Source organism: Monomorium pharaonis, chromosome 5 (assembly GCF_013373865.1).
Source record: "Monomorium pharaonis isolate MP-MQ-018 chromosome 5, ASM1337386v2, whole genome shotgun sequence".
In the NCBI taxonomy this organism is placed as follows: Eukaryota; Metazoa; Arthropoda; class Insecta; order Hymenoptera; family Formicidae; genus Monomorium; species Monomorium pharaonis.
This window is the reverse complement of record NC_050471.1, coordinates 20,977,892-21,004,759: the sequence shown is the minus strand read 5'-3', so window position 1 is coordinate 21,004,759 and position 26,868 is coordinate 20,977,892. Positions and strand designations below refer to the sequence as shown.

General features: G+C 33.6%; 1 protein-coding gene across 1 annotated transcript in view; it reads left to right on the top strand.

The window, feature by feature from the left end:
- LOC118645623 (fatty acid synthase-like) overlaps positions 1–9,725 on the top strand; it is a 32,992-nt gene extending 23,267 nt beyond the window's left edge. Inside the window, exons 9-20 of the mRNA XM_036287056.1 lie at positions 1,723–2,040; positions 2,178–2,671; positions 2,909–3,213; positions 3,306–3,719; positions 3,802–4,826; positions 5,011–5,252; positions 5,322–6,015; positions 6,433–7,258; positions 7,380–7,849; positions 7,942–8,199; positions 8,388–8,642; positions 8,732–9,725. Of these exons, the coding sequence (XP_036142949.1) occupies positions 1,723–2,040; positions 2,178–2,671; positions 2,909–3,213; positions 3,306–3,719; positions 3,802–4,826; positions 5,011–5,252; positions 5,322–6,015; positions 6,433–7,258; positions 7,380–7,849; positions 7,942–8,199; positions 8,388–8,642; positions 8,732–8,842 (5,412 nt within the window). The 3' untranslated portion in view covers positions 8,843–9,725. The remainder of the gene's footprint in view (positions 1–1,722; positions 2,041–2,177; positions 2,672–2,908; positions 3,214–3,305; positions 3,720–3,801; positions 4,827–5,010; positions 5,253–5,321; positions 6,016–6,432; positions 7,259–7,379; positions 7,850–7,941; positions 8,200–8,387; positions 8,643–8,731) is intronic.
- The last annotated feature ends 17,143 nt before the right edge of the window (positions 9,726–26,868 follow it).

Sequence of the window (26,868 nt, the reverse complement as noted above, 5' to 3'; positions counted from 1 at the left end):
TGACAGGGCCGGATCGGTTGGCGAGCCCCCACTCATCGGATTATGTGCCGGAGCAGGGAGCGCCTCATCAGACGGCATGTCGAAGACCTGAACACCGGACAATTCCCTTGGATTTTCAATTAATCCCCCCCTTTTTGACCGAGTTTTTCTCTTAGATGGTGAATGAAACATATTTGCTGAATTTCCGTCACACTAACCTTGAGTAATTTTCACTAAATATGTATTTGACAATAATAGTATTCAATTCGGGCGAATCTACATCAACCCCTGCTAAAGCCTTTTAATTTCTTAAAGTAAAGATTTTTCGTTAAATTCAATGAAATATTCAGTAACGACTTGTTGTTGTGCCGATGATTGTCTTTATAGTTTATATCAGGTAGACAATATTAGTCTCGAGTTCAAGATTGAAACGAGAAACAACTTAAAACACGATGAACACACATGTATAAACAGCTGAGATCTCGTGAAAGCGCTACTCGGTGACCTTGTTTTGAATTCCTTGCCTGTTTGCGTTAGGCCCTCGCTAATCGAGTATACCTCTCTTGCGTGCAAATAGCGATGTAACGTTCTGATTCTTTTCGAAAGAATATTGCCGATCTCTACAATCCACTTCATTCGAATTTCAATTATCAAAATTCATGGTTTCACTTGTATTGTACTATTACGAAATTTTAATTATGTGCACCGCAAGAGAAGAGAGGAGAGAAAAAGAAAATAATAAATTTTTCCTTCTCTCTTCTCAACCTACCACTGTTTCGCACTTAAAGTCGATAGATCTTAATTACAAAACACAAAATTCCAACGTGCCCCACGTTGGGCGCCAAATGAGACGGTATTATCTAACCTTCACCTGCCGCGGCCGGGGTCCTTCGGCTGGCAGGGCTCTAGTTCTTACTGATTATAATTTTATTTAATTTAAAGTCTATTTATTCCGAATAAAATTTGGGCGCCAATCAGTTAACGGAACTGATAACCACACACGTGATGGGAAAGGACGAGACTCACAAGGCGGGTTCCATTGGAGGACCCAAGTAATAACCGATTGCAAGACTACTGAGAGTAGACGGAGACATGAATTTATTTAACTCACAATTTACATGGCCCCGGATCACAATCTCACAACGGTTCGTCTCCACCGGCACCACTCCACTATATTTAATTATAATTTATTCGTTCGCAACTCAAGACAGCTCCCCGCGCACCGGCGACTCGCCGCTTCAACAGACGGAAGGGAAGTGTCTCCTTCCCCTGTGCTTACAACACGGCTCGGCTTCTTTCGGGGCTCCACGATCTATGGAGTCGATACATGTCGATACGACCTGTCGATTTTCGGCGCGTCGCGCAACATTTAGACTATTACTACCATTCTACATTTAGGGTCACCAACACCAGGACAAAACGATCGAGCATAGAGTCCTCGGCGAACCCCGAGGAGCAAAATCGAGCGATGACGTCAGGGAAACTTTCTATTTCCTCCCTTTCTTTCTTTTCTTTTGTCACAGTATCAATACTATTAAATGCTATATTATTATATATACTAATGCTCGTCAATTTGTGCTGCTGCATTCTGTATACATTTTTAAACCATTAATGTCTTATATTGTTGCATTCTACTTTATTATTATGAAAGATGCATTTTACCATATAATTCATTTTATTCTATCAATTAAATGATATATTTTAATATATAACACTTATTTATAAAATGATTTATATTTGTAGATTGGCTTAGTGGATCTTCTAACATCCTTAGGAATTATTTCGGATTACATGATAAGTCATTCTGCTGGTGAACTCGGTTGTGCATACGCGGATGAATGCCTCACCATTGAACAAACTATTTTATCGGCATATTTTATCGGTGTTGCATGTGTCGAAGAAAAAATAATTTCCAGCTCTATGGCACTTGTCAGCTTAAATTATAAAAGTCTAAAAGATATGTGTCCAACGGATATTGAGATAATATGTCGCAATAGTAAGAATAGTAGCATTGTGTGTGGACCCACAGAATCCGTACAAAAATTTGTGAAAAAATTACAGGTAAAGCTAAACAACGCTCTTGTAAATTTTATAAATAAAATTAAAATTTTAATAATTTTTTAAATATCAAGTTCTTAAATTTTAGCTACAATTAATATCTCCCGGCTTGTATTACATTTGCATTTTTGTATTATTAGCTTAATAATATTCACGTGAAAGAGATCCCCTGCAACGTACCATATCACAGTTCTTATCTTGCATCCGTGAAAACTCAGCTTTTGTGTAATTTAAACAAAGTAATACCATGGTCAAAAAAACGGAGTTCAAAATGGATCAGCTCCTCCGTACCGTGTGCTGAGTGGTTTACATCAGCATCGAATTTATCATCGGCGGATTATCATACACGCAGCATATTAAACAACGTTCTCTTTGAACAAACGACGCATCTAATTCCAAGTAACGCTGTAATTATTGAAATAGCACCAGACGGCGTTCTCCAGAGTGTTTTGAAGAAATCCTTACATCCGAAAGTGACAAACATTGTATTGAATCAACGTACTGACGTCGACGTATTTTTGCAAAAAATTGGAAAGCTCTATAATTGTGGTTTACAGCCGCAAGTCGCCAATTTATATCCTCCAGTCGAATTTCCAGTTAGTCGAGGCACTCCTATGATCGCTCCGTCGATCAGGTATAAATTATTATCGTAATCACAATCTGAATATTATCTATATATAAGAAATTATAATATATGTCTAGAGTTATAATTGTTACTGTAATACACTCACAAAGACACACAAATGTTAGAATTATTTTAATATGCATTATTATTATTATTAATTATAACTAAATCTCTTATTAATAATGTATAATTATTATAAATATAATTACATTATCCATAAAAAAAGTATCTTTAATGTGACAATAGATGGGATCATTCCAAAGATTGGTTTACATTTAAATATCAAGAACAAAAATATAATGAATTCCGAGAAAGGCACGTTGAAATCTTACTTCAGAGTGAGGACTATGAATTTATGAGCGGACATGTTATAGATGGGAGAAATTTAGTACCAGCGACCGGTTATCTTGCACTTGTTTGGGAAACTTTCGGCATGATAAAAAGAAAAATATACACAACAATTCCAATAACATTTCGAGATGTACGCTTTATTCGTGCTACCCATTTGTCAAGAAATGAAGCTACAAACTTAAAGATTGCAATAATGAAAGGTATTTTAGAGATAAATACCTTTAAATTAAAGTGGCATGATATTAAGAAAAAAAAAGAATGAAATACTTAATAATGTATAAAAATGTTATAGATGGGAGATTTGAAATAATCGAAGGAGACAACGTTATAGTAACTGGTAGAGTGTACGAGCCATCGAATCCAGATCAAGAAATTACTTCTACAGATATATTATCGAAAAATAATGAAGAAGAACATATGACTACCAGAGATATTTACAAAGAGTTGAAATTGCGTGGTTACCAGTACAGCGGCTTGTTTCGTGGATTACACAGCGCATCTATTTCAGGCAACAAAGGACACGTCGCTTGGAGAAACAATTGGGTAACATTTATGGATACAATGCTACAAATGCACATTATCGGACATGACACCAGGGATTTGTATGTTCCTACGAGTATTGAAAAATTGGCAATTAATCCTGCGCTTCATGCTTGGACAGTACAACAAACTGAAAACAAAGATCATACGACAAATGCAAATAAACGTAAGTGTTACTCAGTTATTAAATGTTGCCTTTGTATATATGAAAATCATCTAAAAAAAGTTTTTCGATAACATTATTTCAGATATTTTATTACCAATACGAGTATACAAAGAGATCGACACGGTCACAGCCGGCGGAATAGAGCTTCGAGGTGTCAAAGCCACTCAGATCGCTCGCAGGAAAATGGATCAAGATGCTATTATCGAAGAAAACATATTTGTAGCTCATCTTGATCGCGCAAAGATTTCTTTAAGCGAAGCGATACGAATATCCGCACAACTCGCCTTCGAAGATCATCAGGTCACTAAAGTGAAAGTCATTGAGCTCGTGGAAGATGATGATAATGCTGCATTAGAGTCTCTATCATCTTTACTGTTGATTGAGGCTTTTAATGATATACCCTTGATACAACCAAATATTACCCTTTTAACATCGCCGAATCGTTTTAATCCAGCAGACCTGTCGCAAAACATTTTGATTGCTGATTTGAACAAACCAATTGTGGACGACAAAGTTTTAATAGTAGCTGGATTCAATCTTCTAACCAAACAACAAACTTCTCTAAAACGACTTTTGCCATTTCTAAAAGAAGGTGGTTATCTGTTGACGCGCGAAAAATGCGACGTATATGATTATAGCAAATATCAGCAGCAATACGAATTAAATGTTATTCTTGAAAAGCGCACCGATAAAGAAATCATTGTTTTTATGAAGAAAAAAGTTCAGATAGAAAAAAGAATTGTTGTTCATATAAATAATGATAACTTTAACTGGCTGAACGATTTAAAACCGCTGGTGAGTGACGAGAATAAATTCGAAAAGAACAGTAGAATCATAATTGTTGGAGAGGGAGACTCTGAGTGTGGTCTGTTGGGTTTTGTCAACTGTTTGAAAAAAGAACCAGGTGGAGAACTCGTTAGAGGTGTGTTTATTCAAGATGAAGAGGCTTCCAAATTTTCTCTTCAGGACCCCTTCTATTTACAGCAATTACAAAAAGATATGACCATTAATGTGTTACGATCTAACGGAATATGGGGATCGTACAGATATTTACAATTACCACGGCAAAAACCCGAGCCTGTTCCAACCGCACACGTCATTCAGACGGTATGTACCAAAAAGCACATCTGTTAATGTATGATGATGTTTACGTGTTATACTATAATATGTGTATAAAACAATATTTTTAACAAAATAATCGTAAATAAATATAACAGAAATTAAAATATAAAGTTGTTAAAAATATTGGTTTATAGATATATGTTATGCATAATAGACATATTTCCTGTAGGTCCGTAATGATCTGAGCACATTTTGTTGGGTGGAAAGCGACTTATCTGTTAAACTTGATCGTAAAGATTTGGTAGATGTTGTCTACTCGTCTCTCAATTTTAGAGATGTAATGGTTGCAACTGGTAGAGTAGTATTTAATCAAATTTTGAGAGAACGATTATGTCAATATATTCCTCTGGGAATGGAATACGTTGGATTTGACGTCAACGGGCAACGTGTAATGGGACTTAATGATACTAAGTAAATAATTTTCCAAAAAGTAATTAGGTTGTTTAATATCTAAAACTAACTTCTAATTATTTTTTTTAGCTGTATAGCAAGCGTTGTTGCAGCACGTGAAAATATGTGTTGGAAGATACCAGACGCGTGGACATTTGAAGAAGCTGCGACAATCCCATGCGTTTATGGTACGACTTACATCGCTCTTTACATTCTTGGAAAAATGAAAGAAGGTGACAAAATACTTATACACTCTGGTACTGGCGGCATTGGACAGGCAGCTATTAACCTGGCTCTCAAAGAAGGATGCGAAGTGTTTACTACCGTGGGCACAAGCGAGAAGAGAGATTTCATTAAAAAACTGTTTCCCTCAATTTTAGATGAACATATTGGAAATTCTCGAGATACCAGTTTCGAACAAATGATAATGCATCAAACGAACGGTCGCGGCGTCGACATCGTGTTGAATTCATTGGCGGAGGAAAAGTTAATAGCGTCTGTTAACTGTTTAGCACAAAACGGCCGTTTTCTAGAGATCGGCAAATTTGATTTAACTTCTAACAATCCTCTAAGTGTGTCCGCGTTTCAAAAAGGAATTAGTTTTCATGGGATTGTAATCGATGAAATGATATTTGGCAATCATAAGAATAATCACATTTTGCACAAAATGATAGCCGATGGTTTGAATAACGGAGTCATCAAGCCAATTCAAGCAAAAGTTTTTCCGAAAACAGATATTGAACAAGCTTTTAGATACATGGCGAGTGGAAAACACATGGGAAAGGTATATAATTATATATTTCTAATAATATTGGCTAATATTGGCTAAACATAAATCATATTAGGAGTACATTGGTCATTAAATATTGATTTTAAATTAAAATGCAATTAATGTCCAATATAAAAAAATTAAATCTAACATTGACTAGTGTTAAACCAATATTGAACCAATATTGCCACTTAATGTTAGACAAATTAATTAGATAAGATAAAGCGTCCACTTTACAATCACAATAATATTAAGAATATTGCATTCACATTAGTTCTCAATATTGCGACAATGTTTTGTGCTACTAGAGATGTATATTTATATAAATAATGGTAACATAGAAAAGTATTCTTTAATTAGTGTTACAGTTGTCTATTTTAATATAAATACATGATATATATCTATTCTTAATATACAAATATGTTTTTATAGATTATTCTAAATACGCGGGAGAAGAATAAGCCTTTAGACGAGCCTGTTATCGCATATCGTCGCTATTACTGCTACGCGAACAAAAGTTACGTTATATTAGGAGGCCTAGGTGGATTTGGTTTGGAGTTAATTGATTGGTTGATATTTCGGGGTGCCAGAAACGTCGTGTTGGTTTCACGAACTGGAATAAAAAACGGTTACCAACGCATGAAGATTCGACTGTGGGAATCGTATGGTGTAAATGTGCTAATCATCAAGAATATCGATGTCGCTGATCCGAAGGATTGTGAGTACCTCTTGCGGTCTGCGGAAAAAAGGGCACCCGTGGATGCAATATTCAATCTCGCTGTGGTGCTGAGGGACAACGTTTTGAAGAATCAAACCGCGACAGCATTTGCAGAGTCCTTTCAGTCGAAGGCTCGGGCAACGCAAGCCTTGGACAAATATTCCAGAAAGATCTGCTCCAAGCTGCGACACTTTGTAGTGTTCTCTTCCGTTTCTTGCGGCAGAGGTAATCCTGGACAGACTAATTACGGCATGGCCAACTCCGTTATGGAAAGAGTGTGCGAAAAGAGAGCGGAAGAAGGATTACCCGCACTGGCAATTCAGTGGGGAGCTGTGGGTGATGTGGGTCTCGTCGCTGACATGCAGGAGGATGATAAAGAACTGATTATCGGCGGTACTTTGCAACAAAAAATATCCTGCTGCTTTAACGAGCTCGATAAGTTATTACTTCAAAGTCGGCCGGTGGTGAGTAGCATGGTGGTAGCTGAAAAAAAGACGGGATCTTTCGGAAACCTGATAGAAACTGTTGCCAGTATTTTAGGTGGGTGCAGATTTATCTTTTTTGCCTATACTTATATCTTTTGCCAAAGCAATTTATTATTATTAACTAGTTATCAAAATAATACATCATAAGTCATAATAACTTTCTATTTATATTACAGATATAAAAGATATAAAAGTGATAAGTCACAATATGTCTCTAGCCGAACTTGGAATAGACTCCATGATGGGCGTTGAAATCAAGCAAACTCTAGAACGAGAATTCGACATCTTTTTAACTGCACAAGAAATACGAAATCTCACTTTTGCGAAACTCATTAAAATGTCTAACGTAGACGCCAGCGATTACACGCAAAATAAAACGACAATTAATACAGAGACAATAGAAGTCATAAAATTTTTAGTTGGCATTGTAAAGGACATCGATTTTATTTCAGAAACCAGTATTGAACTTTCGACTGGTAAACAGGAAACTACAACTGAAGTTTTTCTTATACCAGGTGTAGACGGGTGTGCAACTGTATTTAATCATTTAGCCCCAAATATGAAATATTCAACAACGTCCCTGCAATATAACACAAACAACATTGATGCAAACATTATAGCAAAGACGACTAATCATCTCGCAAACGTATGCAATCGCATTACTAATTTCATATTATGTTGATGATACGTTAATTGTTTTATTTAAGGCACGTAAGAATTCTTTTAATATCTTTGCAGCACATTTTATCATCAAAGTTGAAAGGTACAAAAGACTTTGTAATAGTAGGATACTCCTTTGGATCTTTTATCGCAATCGAGTTGACAAGAAGGTTAGAAGCCATGAACTTTAAAGGCCGTGTGCTTCTTATCGACGGCGCTCCTAAACAAATACAGACAATGTACAATAATTATGCGTCAGAAATAACAGAAACTGACCTTCAAAATAGTGTTCTAACTAATATTATGGATATCTATTTGCCAGAAACTAGTAAAAAGGTATAATTTTTTTCTTAAGATTAGATCAAAATTAATTTATAACATATATATTTATAACATAAGTATTTATTACTTGAAAAGTATTATCAATTTTACTTTTATATTTTATAATATTTCAAGTTCTTTTGTCTTAAAGTAAAACTTACATATAATAAAATATATAACGTACATACATATATTTTTGACAGATTTTAACGGAACTGGAAAAATGTGATACCTGGGAAGAGAGATACAATATTTTCTCAAAACAATTCTTAGCTATGAATAAGTTACTCTCACCAACGAATTTAAAAACGCTCTGTACCACAGTTTATACACATTTATCCAATGTTCCAAACTATGACATTTCTACGTTGTTACCTATCAAATCTCCAATAACCTTATTAAAATGTACAAATCCTTTGCATAAACTAAAGATTGAGGAAGATTTCGGTTTGCAGAAGGTATTTCTAAAGAATTGTGCTAATTTACATTTTAACAAGTCAAATTCAACAAAACTTTTAATTAATAAAGTATTTGATAATTATTTAAGGTAACTCAAAGTGTGGTGAAGGTACATTACGTTGAAGGTACTCATGTAACAATCTTAAAAAATGAAAAAGTGCTAGCTGCAATTAACGAAGAACCACCGTTTACATTTTGATTAAAATAAATAACAAATTATTATTAAAATTATATGCACTGGTGAATTCTAGGGGAAGGCATTTGGGGTTAAAACCCCGTCTTTTAAATTAAAAAATTAGTTTTACTGAATCTGTTTAAAAAATTTAAGTAAAACGATGCAGGCCGATTAACGCGGTCAAATCGTTATACATAAGATTTACTGTGTTCTAATTGTTCGATGTCCGATGTTTAGGGAAAAATTTTATTAATCCTTCTTTTCTTTTCCCCCATTATTGACAACAGAATATAGACATTATTGACAGTAAGTCGATATTCTTTCTACTTTTTTGGGGTGATTATGCTTCACGCAAATTTTCATATATATATATATATAAAACATATTAATAAACAAATACGACTGAGAGAACTACTCAGTGCTCAAAAATAAATTAATAAACAAATACGACCAAGTGATAATATAATAATATCATATTAAGAAAGCTTTCTTAATCACTCGGTCGTATTTGTTTATTAATTTATTTTTGAGCACTGAGTAGTTCTCTCAGTCGTATTTGTTTATTAATGTGTTATATACAAAAATTTGCGTGAAGCATAATCACGTGAAACAAAAAATTTAGAAAAAATATCGGCTTACTGTTGTCAATAATGTCAATAATGTTAATATTCTGTTGTCAATAATAGTGGAGAAGGGTGGAGGAGTTAATAAAATTTTTCCCTGAACATCGCCCGCGTTAATCAGCCTGCATCATTTTACTTAAATTTTTTTAACAGATTCAGTAAAACGAATCTTTTAATTTAAAAAACGGCGTTTTAACACCAAACCCTGTCCTCTATAATCCGTCATATATAATCCGCCGCATATTATATATAATTTTATATAACCTTTATTACAAATATGTATATGTTTTATTACTTACATTATATTATATCTAACTTGTAATATCGGTATCATTATGTTATATTTACCTTTCTTTTATAACAAAAAGTAACAGTTTTGTTTATTTTTTATAACCGAAATGGTAACACAAATTTTAAATAACAGTAATAACTTCGACAATTACGTATAATAAAAATACATGTTTTGCCTTTTTGTTAACAAATAGTCAGTCTTGAATAAGTTTTAAATGCAAAATGTTATGATAAAGTAGTTTTCAAAGTTGTTACTGTTATTTAAAACCTGTTACCATTTTTATTTTAAAAGATAAGTAAAACTGTTATTTTTTATTAAATATTTGTTAATAAAAAGACGGTAAATGTCTAGAATAAGTACCGATGCAAAAAATAAATTTTCTTCAATACCAATTAACTAAACTACTATATAAATGGAATGCAGAAATGTTTTTAGGAAGAGGCAATTTAATTTTCATGGCGAAAACTGTAAAAAACCATAAAAATTATAGTTTTTTCCATTTATTTCCGTAAATAACGAGAATTTCGAAACATATTTCAAATAAAAGTTGTAGACCTTATTAAAATACATATTTTATGTCCTATTGATTTTTGCCATAAAAATAAAGTTTTTGCCATAAAGATATAGTTTTTTAGAAAAACGACGTTAAATGTTCAAAACTTCATATAACTTATTTGAATCAATTCGAGTTTTATTAGTTAATTTTATTAGCTAATACTGGAAAGAGGGGAGGGGCGAAGCCCCGCCAAAACGTCCACACGTTTTTTGTACCATTGTGCTTTTGACTTTCCATGCGAAGCGTGGTCCACCCATACCCCCCCCTCCCCCTCGCCCACCGTTTACGCTTGTACCGTACCACATGGGTTTGCGACTTCAGATTTGAAATTGTGGCTAAATAGCAACTAAAATTGATTGAGATAGAATTAGGAAAAAACGGGAAGGGGTGCAGAAGGAGAGGCTTCGTCCCTCCACCCACGCGTTCTATGTACCACACAGATTTGCAAACATGCAAATCACGCATTTTATGTATTATTAAGTGATATAAAAAATATATATATCTGGAAATTAAGATAGAAAATAGTAAGTGTGCAATATAATCATTCTACATCAATAATAAAGATTTAAAAATTATAGATTTTTTACTTTTACTGTACCACATGGGTTTGCAACTTTTTACGCAGTATGTGTCCCCCCCTCCCGTGTGGGTATGTGTGTGTGTGCGCGTACGCGCGCGCGCGTGCATGCGTGCGTGCGTGTGCAAATTTATTGCATGTTTGCAAATCCATGTGGTGCAGAGAACGCGTGAACGGAGAAGAAGCGGAGCCGCTCTTTTTGCACTCTCTTGCCGTTTTTTTCCTAACTCTATCTCAACCAATTTTAGTCCCTATTTAGCCATAATTTTAAATCTGAAGTCACAAACCTGTGTTACGGTACAAGCGTACAAGTAGACGTCGTTTTGCTCTGAAAATCAAATTCTCTCCTTAAAAACATTTCTACATTCTATTTCTATAGTAGTTTTATTGATTGGTATTAAAAAAAATTAATTTTTTGCACCGGTACCTATTCTAGACGTTTACCAAAAAGGCAGGTCACGTATTTTTAATAAAAATACGTAAATTGCCTTTTTATTAACAAATATTCAATTAATAATTTTGTTTATCTTTTTAATTTAAATGAATAAATGTAATAATTATTTCAATGATATACGTACAATAAAAATTGTTTGAGCTTGTAATTGTAAAAAAATTATTTTTTTTCTTTATACATTTTAATGTTATAAAAATTTGTATAACATTAAAATAAATTATTTCACTATTCTAAAATTATCAAAAATAATATTGTTATCAAATGTCAGTAAATAGATATTATTGTTAGATGTAGTAATTAAGCGCTTTGGAAGATAAGATTTTAGGCGTAATTTAAATAACACATGCGAATCTGTTTCACATTATTTTCTACATAAAATTAAATGTGAAATAAAAAAAATATATAATCTTTACAATAGAATAAATAATAAATACGGTTTCTTTATCTCTTTCCGTTTTTTATAAACAATTTGGCAAAACTTGACCCATCTACGCGCATACACCTTTTTAAATGCAAGTATGTATATGAATGTCGCTGCTCTACGAACGCGTTGTAAAGAATTTTACATCAATTCGACATATGTAACATTTTATAACTTTAAGCGTTATAAAATATAATGGTCCCGACTAAGCTTCAATAAATCCATTACTTTACGTCTGGCTTTACTTTTCAAATTTCTTTTCTTATTTCAACTTCTTTTCCACACATCTTTATCCAATCATCGCGATCCAAAGTTTCTTATTCGATTTCTATCTCTTGAGATTTTTCTTACAAGTAGTTTAGAATGATAATGATACACACAAAAGCCAAATTTAGGTGATAACTTATGCTGTATCTTATTGTTATTCATTATAAATTAGTAATAACTTCTAACGTAATGCATGATAAGCGTTTTGATATATAGATGATAATTAATTGCAATTCTTTTCAACTTGTGGAAAATTCTTGTCAAAATTCTTGTGAAATGATCAAAGAGAGGCGCATAATCGAAACGTTTATTACGTATTATATTAAAAATTATTATTGATTTACGAGCATGATAATAAATTGAAATACAAGTTATTATTCGAAACGGGCCGTGCGCGAGGAGACCATTACATGTTCTAGGACGTGTAATACCGCCGTACTCTATCTATCCGTGGCGAGGTAACGTTGGAAAGGCAGCGGACCTCGCAACAGGTATATACGCACGTGTGCGCGCCGTGTGTTCGCTGCCCACAGGCGAGATCACAACGGACCCTTCTACGCGCGCGCGCGCCCGCGCTCACGTATTCATGAGGCCCCGGCTCGTCCCGGCTGCTTGTTGCCGATCACGGCTGATCGGCCGGAGTTCCGAGGCCCACTTCCGGACGTGCGGCATCGCCCATACGAAAAAAAATTATAAGAGAATTACAGGAGAAAGTTACTTTTTAAAAGTAACTCGTTACCGTTACCGTTACTCTTGATAAAAAGTAACTCGTTACCGTTACTCGTTACCGGTCATAAAAAGTAACGCGTTACCGTTACTTTAAAAATAACGAAAAATTGTTACTTTTCGTTACTTTTTTCTTAATGATAAGATCGATTTATAAAATATACTAAGACGCACAGAATATAAAATTAGAAGATATTTATCTTTAAATACTTTTATATATTTTCAGTACATATCTATATTACATATTATATTTTTTATATACTTTGTACTTTAAACGTTTATTTCATATACCTATTATCCAGATAGCACAAAGAATCTAAAATAATTCTTTTAGTAATTTTTTTTATGTCACCAATTATGAATTCTTCTTTAGATGCAAAAAGAAATCTTTTTCTAAAAAAAGATAAATTCTTTTTTAGATGCAAAAAATTCTTTTTTTCTTCTGTTCTCTAGTTTTTTTGCTTTCTACCAGACGGCAAGTATTTCCACGTTTATGTACCGGCCATATATTTAAAAGTAACGATAAAAGTAACTGCGTTTCGTTACTCGTTACAAAAGAAAATATAACGTCGTTACTTTTTCGTTGCTAAAAAAGAAAAGTAACGGCGTTACCAAATCGTTATAGAAAAAAAATAACGGTAACGGTAACGACGTTACAAGTAACGCGTTACTTCCCAACCCTGGAGAATTATTTAAAAAATATTGAAAAACTTCTGAGAATAATATAGGAAAACTATTGAAATACTATTGAAAAATGTTGTAATACTACTGTGTTCTTATTACAATACTATTAAAAAACTACTGAAAGCCTATACGTGAAATATAGTATTATTCCTAATAGTATTTTCGTCGACAACTATTGAATTCTTATACCAAAACTATTTGTGAAATATTCGAGCAAAATTTGTTTTCACATTTCAGTGATAAAGAACGAAACTTCTAAAAAATTTGTGATGCATAAAAACATCTTTCGAGTAAATTTCTCCCTAAATTTTCTTGAGCTCTTATTTTTATTTCAACTTTTCCTTTTCCATAAGAATTTTTTTTTAATATAAATTTTAACTGTAAGTACATAAGAAATAATCTATAAAAAAATGTGGATTTATAATTAAAATGTCTAAAAACTTTAAATTTTTGTAATATTTTTTTATTTTAAATACAATATATAACTTATTAGTCATATTTTTTGCAAGAAACATATACATGTGTACATATAAAAGAACAAAATTTTAAGTTATAAAAAATTACATTATGATAAATTTAATGAACAATAAATTATTTAATCAATTTCCACTGTATTTACCAAAGGTACGATATGTAACTTATCTTCTTAGCATATTACAACATTTTTTTATCAAAATTTGATAGAAAACAGGAAATATCATTGTTTATTTCACGTGCTATAAATGAAAACATTTTTGTTGATATACATTTTTGTGTTTATAAAGTTCTTCGTCCATTATTTATAATTTTTTACCAAAAACCACGTAAAAAATAAAAATAAAAAAGACGACTTCCGTTTCCGGGCCAGAGTAAGTTAGACGTGTGTACCCAGATAGCCAGTAATATATAATAAAGATATTAGCATCTTGCTACGTATTTATGTCGTCCCTTGTGCTGTTGTTTGCTAGCATTCAATGTCGGAAATAAAATTCTTTGCACGTTTCAAACATTATGCTAGCATTACTTGAGATCAGTGTCGAATGCCAGCAAATAACAGCACAAGGGACGACGTAAATGCGTAGCAAGATGCTAACATCTTTATTAGCAACCTGAGAACAATTTGTGCTCATACATACATTTGTGGCTATCTGGGTAGTTGCAAGCAGTGAGTTGAGTGTAATAAGAGGTGTTAGAAAGCGTAGGAGAGGGTAGGGTAGTCGGGTGGGAGTGAAAGAGAGCGATAGAGAGTGTGTGGGTGGATAGGTGAGTGGAGAAAGAGAGGATAAGAGTGATTTTACGTATTAATTAGGTGTCACGGGGAATAACAGAGTTAAAGCAGGGAGTAGGCAGAGAGAAGACGTGCGTACGTGAGAGTGGGGGAGCAGGAGCGCCGCATAGTGACAGAGTAGGGAGGTAATATAGGGTGCGTTCGGGGAAACACTATTAACGCTACAAACGCTAACGCTATCTGAACTGTTCGTGGAGCCAATAGAGCGATAGTGATAGCGAGTTCCGTGAACAGCTATAGCGTAGCAAACACTGTTGGGCAGTTGATTAGCCACTGCCAGCAATATTAACAAAATGTTTATATATATATTAATAATTATTTATGTTAACTATGTTACTTAGTATATTTATTATTATTTTTCTTTATATATATATATATATGATACTTATTTGTTTATATTTATTTTATATTCAATATTTTAATAATTATAAAATGATCATTAAACAATTAAATTTTTCAATGGAAATTGAAATTATTGAAGTTTACAAAATAAAAATTATTAAAGTTATTTACGATCTTATTAAATAAATTTTTTAATTTTTAAATAAATTAAATAATTAATAAGTCCTATATATTACTCTTTAATTAAAATGATTTTATATGTAATAAAATAAAATAATTTAAACAATTTCCTATAAATTTTATTTTGTTCCATTTTTCTATCTTAATTCAAAATCAAATTAATTATTAATTTATATTTATTTTACATAATAATATTATATGTTTGAAGCTTATGTCTAATATAATTTTTTTATGTAAATTTATGTTCTTTTGCACTATGTCGTATACTATCGCTCTTGAATTGCATTATTTAAATTGAAATTTTAAAATAATATATGATTACGTTATCAATTTAATTGATAATAATGATACTTAAGTCGTTTACATATTTGCAAATGGTACAGAAAAGGATTGCATTTCAAGACAAACAGTACATGCAGTCTAATGAATCAAAATATAGTATACAGGGTGTTTGGTAAAGATTTATGCAATTTTTATAAGCAGGTAGAGCGCATTAAGCTGAACATAAAATCCTCATCGTTTTTCCATTTTCACAATAGTTAACGAGTTATAGACTTGTAAAATTTTCTGCATTAGCCCGGCCTACCGGCAAATGCAAGCACGCCGAGCGCCCGACCGCGGCGGCCGCCCCTCCCTAGCGCTTGAACCTTGAGATTGCTAGGCGCGCGGAGGGAGTTGTTACAACAAGCGGCAATGACTACGCACAATGTGTACGTGTACATACATGTGTACAAAAAAATATTAGTTCTAATGCTTAAAGAAGCAATTACTAAATTTATTTTTTTTAATAAATAATGATTATTTTTAAGAAAAAATTTTTTTTGATGATAGTCTTAAATGTCGTAAACTGTCATAAATTTTAAAAGAAGCTATTATCATGTGCTCAAAAACAAATTTATCCTTCTTTAAACAACATTAGAAAATTTTATCGATTAAAATGGAAGTAACAACCAAATAAAATGTTTGTTTCAACTTTATATTCTTAATTCAAAATTAAATAACGAGGATATTTATATTTTTAATAAAATTAATCCTTGTGATAGACTTATAATACACGGAAAAAACTTTGTGGTAAAAGTTACTATGGTAAGTAGTAAACGCGTGCTAAGGAGGAATTATGAAAATTTTTATTATGTTCTTCATCAAATTACGATAATATTTACACTACTAATATGATATAATTCTCTGAAATTTCTTCTTACAGTTCGTGGTTACTATCATAAATAATAAATCATACATAATTTTACTATAAAATTTTCTCCGTGTAGATTTACAAATATATGAATTTATTAAATGTTTGAAAACTTATAAACAATATTTATTTAATTCAAGAAAATTTTAGTATGTAATGTGTGTGTATTTGGTGTGTGTGTGTGTGTGTGTGTGTGTGTGTGTGTGTGTGTGTGTGTGTGATACATACACGAAAATGTTAAACATTATTTGTTTTGTGTAAAGTAAGGTGTTTATTATCAATATAATATTCTTTTTAACCATTAAAAATAAGATAATTATTTAAAAAAAATAAAATTAAAAATGAATAATTGATTTTCTTAAAACTAGAATCATATTTTTCTACGTGTGCGTGTATTGTATAGTAATCAGCATGAATAATAATAGTGATATAAAATCGCGAACTAAGGAATGATTATTCATTTTCCTGTCACAAAGTGATTATTCTTTTCTCGCGTATGTACGTACACACACCACACACACACACACACACACACACACACACACACGCACGCACGCACACGCACACACACGCACACGCCACACACGCACACGCACACGCACACACACACACACACCAAATACACACACATACATATTAAATTTTCTTGAATTAAATAAATATTGTTTATAAGTTTTCAAACATTTAATAAATTCATATATTCGTAAATCTACACGGAGAAAATTTTATAGTAAAATTATATATGATTTATTATTTATGATAGTAACCACAAACTGTAAGAAAAAATTTCAGAGAATTATATCATATAAGTAATGTAAATATTATCGTAATTTGATGAAAAACGTAATAAAAATTTTCATAATTTCTCCTTGTCACGCGTTTATTACTTACCAGAGTAATTTTTACCATAAAGTTTTTTCCGTGTATTATAAGTCTATCACAAGGATTAATTTTATTAAAAATATAAATATCCTCGTTATTTAATTTTGAATTAAGAATATAAAGTTGAAACAAACATTTTATTTGGTTGTTATTTCCATTTTAATCGATAAAATTTTCTAATGTTGTTTAAAGAAGGATAAATTTGTTTTTGAGCACATGATAATAGCTTCTTTTAAAATTTATGACAGTTTACGACATTTAAGACTATCACCAAAAAAAAATTTATATTAAAAATAATCATTATTTATTAAAAAAAAATAAATTTAGTAATTGTTTCTTTAAGCATTAGAACTGATATTTTTTTGTACACATGTATGTACACGTACACATGGTGCGTAGCCATTGCCGCTTGTTGTAACAACTCCCCCCGCGCGTCTAGCAATCTCAAGGTTCAAGCGCTAGGGAGGGGCGGCCGCCGCGGTCGGGCGCTCGGCGTGCTTGCATTTGCTGGTAGGCCGGGCTAATACAGAAAATTTTACAAGTCTATAACTCGTTAACTATTGTGAAAATGGAAAAACGATGAGGATTTTATGTTCAGCTTAATGCGCTCTACCTGCTTATAAAAATTGCATAAATCTTTACCAAACACCCTGTATAAACGCGACCACGCCGTGACCGAGCGGAGAGTATCATAACAACGTCCGAGCAACGTCGCGTACCGTAAACCTTATCGCGAGTGTTACGTGACATCAACACAGCTGATTGTAAGCGCACGAGAAAGAAATAAAGACAACGAAAAAACAAGTAAGAAGAGTTTCCTTTCTCTCATACACTAAGCCGAACCTTCACCCTTTGGGTCCTAACCCTTAAGACAGGACAAATCCCAACTACTGACGGGAAAGAATTCCCAAAACGAGCAAACGCTCACAACAACTTTCAACATAAAGTGTGAACACTGAAACGTTGGGGATGTACACTCAACATCTAACGGTTGAAGGTATACACTTAATATTGGGTGTGCACTCTTAAAAATTGGATTAGAAAATATTAAATAAAAACAAAAGCAAAAAAAGCAAGTTCAACTGAGATTAAAATTAATCTGCATTGGTAGAAATAAACATAAAACGAATATCTAAAATAAACATTTAACTAGAGTGTTCAGCTGGCTTTGAGTATTAATTTGAGTATTACTTTTAACTTGGATGTTTGCCATCTAATTGAGTGTTAATTTTAGTGTTATTCTTAAATTTAGGATTAACACTCAATTAGATGGCGAACATTCAAGTTGAGAGTAATAACACTCTAATTAAAAGTAAATTAAAGAGCGAACACTCAAGTTGAATATTTACACTGAATTGAGTGTTTACCCCTTGTCCCAAATTATACTCAACTTGAGTATTTTTTTAAGTGTTATTTTTAGCGTTTTTTCCGTAAGGGGTGGCCGCTCGGCGACGCGCTCCACCATGCCACTGATAAACCGGGCCCTTATTGGTCGCGATTTTCCAAATTTGACTGGCGCATAGCGCGCAACGTGCACGCGGCCACTTGCTGACGGATCCCATCGCGGCAATCGATATTTCCGGGCCTCGCGCACGGAAGTTCTTGCATTTCTCCCTCGGTGGCAGTTCCCTATCCGCAGGGATTAGTTATATTCAGTTCCCGATGTTAACGCGTAAGGGCCATGAAGGCCCTTGTGACGGACAGCAGCCCGCGGCTGTCACGTCACAGCTAATTTGACTTATCGATATGGGTACTTGTTATTGTCTACATATACCTATATGTTATAATCTGACGCAATTATATTATTTTTTATAAAAGCAATTAAATTTTGCAAAACATTAAAAATAAATAGCATTAATTTATTTACTTATTTCATTGTTAAATTTATCTTTTTCCATAATTTTAATAATTTGATGGGAATTGCGATTTATTTAGCACTAATACTTTGAAGCGTTCAAATGGTTAATTAGATGGTTAATTGTATAAATCGTATAGTCTAAGAAAAATTGAATGGTACATTTATTATCCTGTTTTTGTTCAGTACATGATAAATTCCCACATAGAAATAAAACCTCCAGTAGACGTCTAATGGACGTCTGCCATGGAAGTCTAAACTTCCAGTGGACGTCCATTAGACGTCCAATATAGAGCCATTAGAAATCCACAGTTCCGCATTGTAGACGTCCATTAGACCTCCATTAGAGGTCGTCAAAGAGGTCTATTAGACGTTGTGTGGATCATTAGTAGAGGCTTCACGGAGCCTCGATGGATGACTGACGGATGTTTCGTGGATCATTAGTAGAGGCTTCATGGAGCCCCAATAGATGATTGACAAAATAAAAATTTAAAATAAAAATTTTATTTCTTTTAAATTATTTTTATCAACAGTACATATACTAAATTTAGGACAAATTTTCGAATTAATTAAATTTAAATTATATAATTTTATTTTATTCTTACTTGCCTCTGGTAGGTTTTGAACCCGGGACCTTACAAACGGGATTACAAATCTTGTACTCTATCTGCTATGCCAATTTGACTCATCGATATGGGTACTTGTTATTATCTACATATACCTATATGTTATAAACTGACGCAATTATATTATTTTTTATAAAAGCAATTAAATTTTGCAAAACATATTAAAAATAAATAGCATTAATTTATTTACTTATTAATTTTATTGTTAAATTTATCTTTTTCTATAACTTTCTTAATAATTTGATGGAAATTGCGATCTATTTAGCATTATGTGATATGTAGGTGCTATCCCAGTGAACACAGTAATATAGCAGCAGTGTAACAGCAATGTAACCGAATATAACAGGTTACGTTACTCTGAAATTACACATAAGTTACAATTTCCGACTCAGCAATATAACATGTTATAATTACATGTTATCTAACAGTTACACAACAGTTACAAAGAAAAATAAAATAAAATAAAAATTTCATTTTTTAAAAATTATTTTTATCAACAGCACATACTACATTTAGAATAAATTTTTATTAATTAATTAAATTTAAATTATGTAATTTTTTATTTTATTCTTACTTGCCGCTGCTAGGCTAGGTTTGAACCCGGCACCTTAGGATGACGAACTTTGTACTCTACCTGCTACGCCAATTTGACTCATCGATATGGGTACTTGTTATTGTCTACATATACTTATATGTTATAAACTGACGCAACTATATTATTTTTTATAAAAGCAATTAAATTTTGCAAAACATATTAAAAATAAATAGCATTAATTTATCTACTTATTAATTTCATTGTTAAATTTATCTTTTTTCATAACCTTAATAATTTGATGGAAATTGCGATCTATTTAGCACTAATCTTTGAAGCGTTCAAATGATTAATTAGATGGTTAACTATATAGATCGTAATTCTAAGAAAAATTGAATAGTATACATTTATTATTCTGTTTTTGTTCAGCACATGATGAATTTCGATTTTGTGCATTTTTTGTGCGCAGTAATTGTAGACAAACCGTTATTTTTGAAAACATTATTTTTATAATAATTTTTTTTATTATCAAATAGATCTATCATTCAGGATGTTGTAATGTTGTCTGATTTCTGAGTCAACTACGACACATCGTTCCGTAATAACATTGATACGAACGTGTTATGTTACGATTATACAATTTTTGTTGAATAACTGTAACGCCAAAACGATGTATAACAGCTATATCACTTGCGTATAACAAATATTGCATAACAGGTTATTTCCATGTCATGTAGCACCTACATATCACAAGAATAACAATGTTAAATTACATGTAACTTCCATGTTATATTGCCGCTATAAAATGTGTTCACTGGGTACAATAACCTTTACAGTCTCAAGATCATAAATATCGTGTCTTTGTTTCATTGTCGCATAAAGTTTGGTGCTCCCAAAGATTATTGACGTATATATGTACAAAACATACTGAAAAGTATTTAATTTCGAGCACTCTGATTTTCCGTCTTGCAAATTTATTTCCTCGAAGAGGTCAAGAAACCAACCGTATCGTATCGTTGAATTAATAACTCACGAACTTCCCGCAATTTAATCAAAAGGGCGATCACGAGGTATTCAATCTTTTCAGGATGACGTATCACGTGATTGCGATCACCGGGAAGGATCTTCGGACTTAGAGCGCGTACACAAGGACCTTAGCACAGGATACTAGGATTCTAGGATATAGGTAAGTATTCTCTCAATCAAACTACACTAACTATCTTGACTAACACTGATTTAATATATCTACTCAATTCTACAGAGATCCAGTGACTCCCGAGAACCGCCTTCGACTTGACGTACGTGTTCCCTACTCGCAGGAGAGTGCCGGTACGGCGCGCTTTCCCGGAGCCCGTTAGCCCCGTCGCATGTTCTTTCGGCGGATATCCGGTACGCTAGCGCCTAACTTGGCGCGCAACGCCGCTACTCGCGGACCGACGCTGGTACTAGGCTACTATATTCTAGGGATTTAATATCCCGATCTTACAATACCTAATTTTTCTTGCTAGTTAGAAGAAAAATGGCGGACGTGAGAATACCATAGACCTTATAGATATGGACCGGCAATTGCCTACAGTTTATGTATAGAAAACGGTGTCCAGAAGAGGTGCGAGAGAGAAACAGACTTTTTAGTACTTCTTTCTCTAAAGTTACCGGAAATAACTATCGCGCATGTCAGCACACATGCATACATATGTATATACATATATATACACACACATAAGTTAAAACACGTGATCAAAACGTATCCAATCATTGGATTTCAATGTATAATATGTACAAGCATGCGCGAAATATATTTCCGGACTCTTTAGAGAGAGAAGTATGGACACGGTTTCGCTTGGTATTGCCAGTCCATATCCATAAGGTCTATGGAGAATACTCACTTTTATAGTGCCTTAGTTGAACCAATCAGTTCTCAACATAAAGTCGCCATATTGATATACATAAGATGCTTATTGGCCTAGAGCTCTGAAAGGCTATCACACACAAAGGCCGGTATTCATAGTTAGGTCTTATATATATATATTTATTTACTTCAGCTAGAGATACTATAACACAGATTCGCCAATGTGCCGTCTTGGGGTAAAACCGGATATCGGATATGACGTTTTCGATGGCGGTTTACTCTGTTTTCTTTTGACAGGTGACAGGTGACAGGTTAGATCGGCTAGGCTTTCTCTGTCAGTTATATCTATCTTTCTCTCTCATACTTCCGGTTATACCCCAAGCGACGGGAGCCAATCAGAAATCGTTAACGCATTGGCGAATCTCTGTTATAGTATCTCTAACTTCAGCAATTACATGCCAAGAAGGGGACTTGGTTTACATGATACTTCTATCACATTCACTCTTTCATCCGTCTATGCACTGAAACCTAACTCCTAACTTATTAAGATTTACATTCTTATCCTAATATCATGGTTGGTTACATCACAGTTGGTTACATACAAACTATTTCCTTAATTTATTTATACAAAATTCCTTACCTACCACATTGGCTTAGTTTACATCGTCAAAACCTTAGTACGCGTATTAAGTTTGGTGCGCACCAAAGCCTTAGTACGGGCGCGTTTACATCGAATGTACTAAGCATGTACTGTGAAAAATATAATACAAATTTAATTCATGTTGATGTCTCCTACTAAGACATTTTCACACTGGTTTTTAGATTTTAGCACTGAGGTTATGCTCAATTGCTAAATTCTCTCTAAAATGCGTTTTATGCGTTTACATCGACATTTGTATCACTTGGTACGCGTATCAGTTTAGTACGATACTCCTACTTGATACGCTCGTACCAAATTGATCCGGCAGCGTTTACATCGTGCGTACTAAATATTTAGTACGAATTTGATACGAATATGGTACCTGATACGCGTATCAAATGCACGATGTAAACTAAGCCATTATTTAATCTTTTCTTTACACGCTTTAAATGCTTTTTTCTTCTCAAACCAAAATTTTAACACCTTCTTTTTTACATCGTCAAAATCATCACATAGTAGCTATTCTTTCTCTCCTATTTCTGCCTAAGGTTACAAACCATGACCTCGTAATCTCACACTCTTCCACAAAGTGATTTAAATTATCTTTACCTTTGCAACAAAATACGCATTCTCTATCTACCTCGCTTAACCAATATTTATTATCTTCTTCCATGTCGCCGCATCTAAATCTAGCTAACACTCTTATTCCTATACCATTTCTACTGCTATCTACGTGTTTCCTACTTATATACTTTGGCTTCCGTATTTTTCTATCCAATATTACTGCATACCTCCTATTATATCTCGCCTCGCTTAATTTACTTTCCAATTCCTGTACCTGTACATCTTTATCTCTGGCTTCTAACTCCTTGCCAATTCTCCTAGCTACATCTCCATCTAAACCTTCTAAAGCCTGCGAATTCCATCCATTCCTGTTATAATATCTTTCTCTCTCTTTCCCATATAGATTATTCCAACCAAATTTCCTTTTCTCATTCCAACAAAGTTTAACCCATCTGTAATCCTCCATAGATTTAATTTTTTCCTCAAACCTTCTAGCCCTTATATCCCATTTAATTCTTAATTTATCTAAGCCTAGCTCTAACATCATAATATACCTTGGCGTGCAAAAATCTATATTGAAAACCCATCTTACATAATCTAACATTACCTTTTCTAATTCTTTCTTTTCTTCCCAGCCCCAAATTTCTACCCCGTAAGACATAACGCTTTTAATCAAGTAGCAAAATAACATCCATCTCCTACTAAAATCGTTCTTACAAATTCTTTCTCCTAAACCCCATACCCTATTCGCGGCCAGTCTACCCTTAATACTCAAGTCCTTTATATGATTTCTATAATCCCCTTTTCTATTAAACACGAAACCTAAGTATTTAAACGAACTAACCTCTTCTAATTCTCTACCTTCCCATAACCATTTACCAATCTTTTCCTTCCCATTTCTGTTAAATATCATGACCTTTGTTTTATCTATATTAAGTTCTAAACCTTTCTCTTTTAGGAATCTCCTAAGCGTATCTATCATGTCCATTAATCCAATTCTATTTTTCGCTAATAACACCATGTCATCTGTGTACGCTAACGACCATATCCTATCACTTCCTAATTTAATACCATCCATTCCTCTTTTACTCATATACTTATCAATGTCCGCGATGTATAAGTCAAAAAGTAGTGAACTCATCACACATCCCTGTCTAACTCCTTTGCACGTGTGGAATTCCTTCGTCACACCATCTTCTGTCTTCACTACCGCCTTCGTCTCCTCATACACCTTCTTAAGTCTTCTAGTTGTTTGCTTCTTTATACCGATTTCTTCTAGGATGTGCCATAATTTTTCCCTTTTTATATTATCGAAAGCCGCTTTCAAGTCCACGAATAAAGCGAACACCTTCTTATCCTCCTTCAGTTTCTCTCTTTGTACCACGTGATTCAAAATAAAGATGTTTTCCATCGTTCCTCTTCCTTCCCTAAAACCACCTTGACTTTCCGGCAGCGCTTTCAGCTCCATTGATTCCTCCTCCAGGGATCCTCTTAAGACCGTTGCGTAAATCTTAAGCAGATCCCCCTTTTTATATAAAGGTAGGATCACACTTGTCTTCCAATCTTCTGGAATACTATCTCCTAGCCAGATCTTCTTTATTAATACCGTTAGTCCTTTCCTAATAGCAGCACCTCCGTATTTCCATGCCTCCATAAGAATTCCATCCAATCCTGGTGCCTTTTTATTTTTCAGTTTGTCAACTGCTTTTCCAATTAACTCTTCGTTGATCAGCACCCCCTCCTCTTTCTCATTTCCTTCCTCTGTCTCCACCTCTTCAAGAGTAACTTTATTTCCTCTTCTGTCCGAGCCCTCCAACAAATTCATGAAATGCCTTTGCCATTCACTCTTTCCTATACTATTTTTTATCTTTTTTCTCCTTCCTTTTCTTTTGTTTATATACTTCCACACCTCAGTTGCATTCCTCAGGTTTCTCAGTTCCAGTTCTTCTTCTTCTTTCCAAATAGCATATCTATTATCTAGGAACTCTTTTAAATTGCTCTTGCACTCCAGGTAAACATCCCTCGTAATTTTACCTTTCTTCCAGCTTTTCAGAGCTCTATGAACTTTTCTCTTCTCCCTAGAGCAGCTCTTGTTCCACCATTCATGTCTTATTTTCCTTCTCTTCCATCTTATTTCTTTTTTCATCACCGCCTCCAGAATCGTCTCCTTTAGATTTTTCCAGATTTCTTCCACAGTCATTTTCCAAATTTTCCGTCCATTCAGCTACCTCAGTTTTTTCCTCATACAGGTGTCTCGATTCCAAATCCCATAGAGTTTTTGTCCTCCTTTCTCTTATATCTTGTAGATCCTCCTCCATCCGTTCTTCTTCTGAGTCCATCTTCACTGTCAGGGGCATGTGATCCAAGTCCACTCTATCCACTACTCTAAAACTCATTATCCTATCAATACAATTTTCACATGCAATTACATAGTCTATAACCGTATTACCTCTAGCACCAATGTAAGTATATTCTCCTTCCCTGTCGCCTTCAAATGCTCCGTTCAATATATAGCCACCTATGTCATTTACAAACTCTACGAGATCTCTCCCATTATTACCTATTGTCTTATCCTTACTTTTCCTACCTAACTCTAAAGCCTCTTCTTCTATACCTAACTCTCCGATTCTTATATTAAAATCTCCACCTATTAAAATCATATCATTCCTATTCTTTTCTACTATCTCTACTATTGTACTTTTTATATTTTCCCAGTTGCCTTGGTTATAAACTGTTATTATCCACATGCTTTTTTCTCTAAATACTTTCTCTATCCTAGTAGCTATCCACCTATCTCCACTCCTATCTATCAATTTCCTATCCTCTCTCCCCCATTCCTTCTTTTTACCTATTATGAATCCTTCTTTAGCTCTTTCTCTCTTTTTGTTACTCTCCGCGAAACAACATTCCCAGGTATGTGATCCAGGAAGCATATCCTTTATATTATTCCAACCCTTTTCCTCTATCCAAGTTTCAATTAGACCTATGTAATTCTTTCACAAATTCCCAAAAGTCCCTGTCCTGTCTTCCTAAACCCGCTACGTTCCAAAATATCATATTCCTATCCAAATGAGTCCTATGTTTTACATTATTACTATCCTTACTCTTGCATTTCTTCTTACATATCTTATTATATTTACCATTGCCTTTACCATTAACTATAAATTTACTTCTACTATTCTCTTTCTTTTCCCTCCCTTCTTGGCCCTCACTTAGTTTTCCTTATCTCCTACACTAATTCCTACCTTCATATTCACGTCCTCTTTATTCCTATCCGCACTAGCACCAGTATCCTCTCTACCTAAGCTTAAATCATCTGTAACTACCCCTTCTCCTAACTTCCTTCTGGGCAAATCTACTCTTCTATCTGTCATCACATTCTCCCACTTAAGCCATATTCCATTTATTTTTACCCTGCCTATTCCTATCTTTACAATTCTACCTCTGTCCTTCTCCTCTTTAACCCACCTTGCTATGTCTCTTTGCGTATTCCTTTCTTCCCATGTCAAATCCTGTTCAAT